The sequence below is a fragment of the Formica exsecta genome, unplaced genomic scaffold (genome assembly GCF_003651465.1).
Source record: "Formica exsecta isolate Colony F162 unplaced genomic scaffold, ASM365146v1 scaffold72, whole genome shotgun sequence".
Taxonomy (NCBI): domain Eukaryota; kingdom Metazoa; phylum Arthropoda; class Insecta; order Hymenoptera; family Formicidae; genus Formica; species Formica exsecta.
Window position 1 is genome coordinate 151,310 of NW_021853485.1, and position 2,695 is coordinate 154,004.

At 36.7% G+C, this 2,695-nt stretch overlaps 1 protein-coding gene across 1 annotated transcript in view; it reads right to left on the reverse strand.

Annotated features, from left to right (window-relative positions):
- Nucleotides 1–799: 799 nt before the first annotated feature.
- The window catches only part of LOC115243585 (fork head domain transcription factor slp2-like), a 2,642-nt gene continuing 746 nt past the window's right edge, over nt 800–2,695 (reverse strand). Inside the window, exon 1 of the mRNA XM_029820711.1 lies at nt 800–2,695. This exon is cut by the window's right edge and continues 746 nt beyond it. Coding sequence (XP_029676571.1) covers nt 1,871–2,695 — 825 coding nt within the window. The 3' untranslated portion in view covers nt 800–1,870.

Here is a 2,695-nt window from a genome sequence, read left to right on the forward strand (position 1 = left end):
GTGAGAGATATATTTGTATTGTTTAATTGTGAACTCTTCTCTCTCTAGAAATCTCTCTATACTCTCTTTGTGTAAAATGGTCTGCCAAAAAAAAAAGAAGATTTTTTGTTTCCTTTTTTTATCGATATCTTCAGAAAAAATTGCTAGGAGATGTAGAGTTTATGTTTGAGGATTCTGTCCATTTATATCCTTGTTAAGAACATAAAACTGTTACAAAGTCAAAAGCCAAGAAGTATACCACGAAGAAGGTCGAAATATGGTTTATGGTTATATTGTATCGCCGCACTAAAGCAATTTTATGCAGCGGCAATTTTGCACGTTTAATCTCTAATTCTAAACGTTACACTATTCTACCTTCGTCTTCAACAAAAATCAGACCTTTATTTTATATCATGTTTTGACAGTCGGCGGGTTCTGCCTATTAATTTTATGAGAGGTTGTAACAGGCATAAGATCTCCTTAATTTCAAAAGGAAAAATCTGTTTTATTTAATCCGATCTTATTTAATTTTATAAAAAGAATAATATTAATATCAGGTGAAGGTAATGAATATTAATAAGAAACATGAGTCATAGAAATTGTTATATAAAATATTTGGGAAATATTGATTAATGTGATATATATTTAAATATTTAAAATATAGATTTAATTTCGAAATACAATGAAAATGAAAAGAATAAAATATCATATATAATAATGTTACTATATATCATATAATATATTGTGATATATTTATTCGATAAAAGTTTTTTAAAAACAAATATTTTTTTAAATTTTATATATAAATTATAATATATATTGGCAATATATTTTTTCATGGAAATACACGTGAGGTAGATATTAATTGCGACATAAAATTTTTAAAAAGATCTCCAACATTTATTTTGATGGCGTCATACATATATGTCTCTCGCACGCAATTTATCTTTATCGCGACCAACTCTCTATATACATATATAATATTCATAATATCTTTAGCAACAATTTTCTATCTATGTACATACACACCTTGTAATAAGAAGCCACAAATGACTATTTATAAATTTGACTATATACAATTATCGATTAACCGTTACTGTACACAGATACAGTCCGTCAATGAGAGATCATAAGTTAAAATTCTACCTAATTAATATAACTATTTACATTGTTTTTTCGTTATATTATTATTTATTATCCTATAAGTATGAAAGGGATCACTGTGAGATTCACAAATGTGATGTGTGATAAAGTTTCACCTACAATATCATTTGCAAATGAAGGTTACTGATACGTATTTCCAATACTATATTTACAAGAAAAGAGAGAGAAAGACAGCAATACCGTGTATAGAGGCCGTGTTTCGAAATCTGCTAGTACTGGGAACTTACAATATATATGTAACGTGAATTATAGATTTCCAGTACTGGCAGTGAATTTCAGAACACGGTCAGAGTATTTGAGATGGAGTATGTATACAAATGTAGGAACGAGTAAAGTACAAATTGACCGCAATTAATTATATATCGAGTATGCAGTTACTGATTATATTCCTATCAGAAATACTGGAATTGTTAATAAAGATTTAACCTTATTGCATGTGTATGTGTGCTACTTAATACCGGTCAATTTCTCTCAATAAGCAGATTTTCCATGCTACATCTTGGCTGTTAAAAATATCGCATTGTCAATAACACAAAAATAAATTAAAAAAGTCTCGAAAAGAGAAATTTAGTCCAGCTAAATTTTGTTCATGATTTTTTCTTTGGTTGCATTTATATTATTATAAATATTTGATTTGGCGAACATAACGATAATTTTACATGCAAAGCAAAACCGTGCTGCATTTCCTGGCGGGATGGTCGTTTCTGCAGAAACCTTGAATTGCGATTCAGCTTTGTCGGCCAGTGAGGACCGTGATGGGCTTTAGAAGAAGCTGCGGCGGATTGTGAGGAAGCGGTCTCGGCGGCTGGACGGAGTTACAGATAGTAACCGGCGGCGAATGCGGGGCCATCGGCTCTGGACTACTTCCGGGCGAAGCGTTGCTAGAGGCAGGCTGACTTAAAACTGGCGCTTGATTAAGATGATACCTAGGTTGTTGATTGAACATCGCTGCCTGATGCTGATGCGCCGCAATAGATCTTAGGGTAGTATAAAAGTCTTGATAAGAATGCCCTGGTGGCGGGATTCCGGATGCCGCAATAGCGGGGGGATAACCCGTAGGTGCTTGCAATAGCCTTTCCACAGAGAACGCTCCGTGAGCCGCCGGAGGTGCCGCCGTCGCTGGAAGAGGCTGCGGTTTGCAGGGCATGCCTGTAGCCGATGTGGTCGCTGCTCCAGGCAATAGATTAGCTGGATATCCAGCTGGAGTGGTATAAGAACCAGTCACCGGAGGATATGCAACGGCGCGATGAAGACACGGTAGGGTGTAGAGCGACGCCGGCCATCCTGGTGGCGGATAAGGCGGATAAAGTCCACCGAGCACTACACTCCTCTTGAAGGCTGCCAGCCGAGATCTGGAGGCTGCCGTAGTCCTGCGTCGGAGTTTCCCTGTGGTACCCCCGATAAACACGTCCTCAGAACTTGGGTCTAGCATCCAGTAGTTGCCCTTGCCCGGATCGTCATAATGACGAGGCACCTTGACGAAACATTTGTTGAGCGATAAATTATGTCGAATGGAATTCTGCCAGCCCTGTTTGTTGTTCTCGTAGTAGGG